The 2,146-nt window shown below is 48.9% G+C and overlaps 1 protein-coding gene across 1 annotated transcript in view; it reads left to right on the forward strand.

The window, feature by feature from the left end:
- The first annotated feature begins 1,970 nt into the window (after positions 1–1,970).
- The window catches only part of GALNT14 (polypeptide N-acetylgalactosaminyltransferase 14), a 189,707-nt gene continuing 189,531 nt past the window's right edge, over positions 1,971–2,146 (forward strand). The window contains exon 1 of the mRNA XM_005886056.2: positions 1,971–2,134. Coding sequence (XP_005886118.1) covers positions 2,006–2,134 — 129 coding nt within the window. The 5' untranslated portion in view covers positions 1,971–2,005. The remainder of the gene's footprint in view (positions 2,135–2,146) is intronic.

Raw genomic sequence — 2,146 nt, forward strand, 5'->3', positions numbered from 1 at the left:
CCTTGGTGCCCTTCTTTTTTGTTAGTATATTTTTACTTCCTGTTTTTCATCTGTATGTATGACTATGCATCTGCATAGACGTGGTGTGTGTATTCGTGGGTGTGTTTGTGTCTGGAGAATGGGCACCCCTCTGTTCTTACTGTATATGTGCTTGAGAACAGAGGTGGAGAGACAAAGAGATCTCATCTTAGCCCCAGAGTAATTTTATTCCCATGACCAATCTATGGTGTAGGGAATTTGCTCATCCTGCCGGAAGGAGTGCAGTTGGGGTTCCTAAACCAGACTGCATGTCAGAATCACCTGGAGGGCTGGCTTACCATACGTATTTTGGGATTTATGGTTCTGTGGGTTTGGGAGAAATTGTAGAATCAGTACCGGTACAAGTGCTCCATGTGAATCTGAAGCAGCCTATTGGTGGATGGCATTCAGGAGCTTGATGAAGAATATGAAGTGTGTGGACTTTTTAATAGTTCCATTGGCCCCATGTAAATATGCCTGCATGATTGCATTCTTCTTGAGTTCCTGGTGGACCAGGCTGTGTGAGAGGGTTCACTCATGCAAAACAACAACAGGTAGCCTTTGTACAGTGCTTTCCAAATTCACAAACTCCATTTTACTCCATAGATGAACTCCTTTAATCTTCACAACTACCACGTGAGGCAGATAATACTTTTATGCAGATAAGACTGAGTAATGAGGTTATATTGTCCCGTGCTAACAAGGCTTATTATTAAGTGGCAGCATCAGGGGCAGGGATGGGACAGGATCATTCTGGGCACTGCCCACCCACATGCTCCTTCCATGCCACTGTGCCTTGTGGACCGCCTGGGTCTACACTTGTGGGTGATGGGGTGAGGTTAGGGATGTTTGCAGCATGTGCTCCCCAACCCACTCTCCTGCACTCCTGTGGCTCATCCCTAGACACTGGCCTTTGGAGAGCTGCAGGGGGTCGCTGAGATTTGTGAGGGAACCCCCCAGAGCGAGATCCCACTCTGCCCCGGGGCCGAGGAGGCTCCTTGGCTGGTCAGAGTACACCCTGGTGGGGAGGTAGCACCCAAAGGTTGCAGCACCTTTGGGTTGGAAATCATTGACCGGGGCAGAGATTGTTTCCTCAACAGTCGGAATTTGGACATTTCCTGGGACATTGGTCTATTGTGGGGAAAAAACTCAATGCTGGGTGAGTTTAGCATCCTAGGTTTCCCTAAGAAACGCTCATGCATAGTCATGCGGAGAGCACTTGCCTTGGGCGTGGCAAAGCCTCGGGGAACTGTTCATAAGCCTAGGATTCTTCCCACTGCGGTGGGCAGTCAGCTTATTTTTCCAGCCCAAGAGCAGTGGGCCCCCTCCTCTTAAACATACTTAGAGAAGTTGTGAATGGTGGAGGGATTGGAGAGGAGAGGGCTGTGGCGAGGGCTTCTGGGCGGGGGACCTCCCGGATCTTAGATTCCATGTGGCAAGTTGCCTTCCCTGGGGTCTGCTACAGATTCGAGTTCTGGTGCCCCAGGCTCTGGTTCTCCTTTGTTCAGTGTCAGGACACATCTCATTCACCCAGTGCCGGGACCTCCAAGGTGGGCCTGAGAGTAAAATAAAACCGATGCCTGGTCACAATCCAGCTGATGTGGAGCAGGCACGCTGTGCTACTGGCTGAAGAAAATTGAGTTTTTCTCCCCCCTAGTTTCAAGAAGGGCTGCTTCTATTAATAGCTCAAGTAAAGATTTCTTTAAGTGTGACTTTTTAATATTGATTCTGTTCTTTTACCCGATCCCCTCCCCCCAAATTCAGCAAGCTCTAATTCCTAATTGGAAATCATGTAACAAGTTTGATGTCTTCGTTCAAACTACACGTTTAGCCATAAATATGGTACCACTAAAAAATACCTCCAAAATGTTTTCATTTCTTCTCTCCTCTATCATTTGTTTGCCTTTTGGAGAGGTCTGCAATAAATGACGGAATTGAAAAAAAAACCCCAGGGTCGCAGTTCCGCGGAGAGAAGGCGAAGGGGAACATGCGGCGCCTCTCTCGCCGCCTGGTGCTGCCGCTCTTCGGGGTGCTCTGGATCACCGTACTGCTGTTCTTCTGGGTAAACAAGAACAAGTTGGAGGTGTCCAAGGTCCCTGAAGTGCAGCCCACCAAGGTACGGGGTTTG

The sequence above is a fragment of the Myotis brandtii genome, unplaced genomic scaffold (genome assembly GCF_000412655.1).
Source record: "Myotis brandtii unplaced genomic scaffold, ASM41265v1 scaffold953, whole genome shotgun sequence".
In the NCBI taxonomy this organism is placed as follows: Eukaryota; Metazoa; Chordata; class Mammalia; order Chiroptera; family Vespertilionidae; genus Myotis; species Myotis brandtii.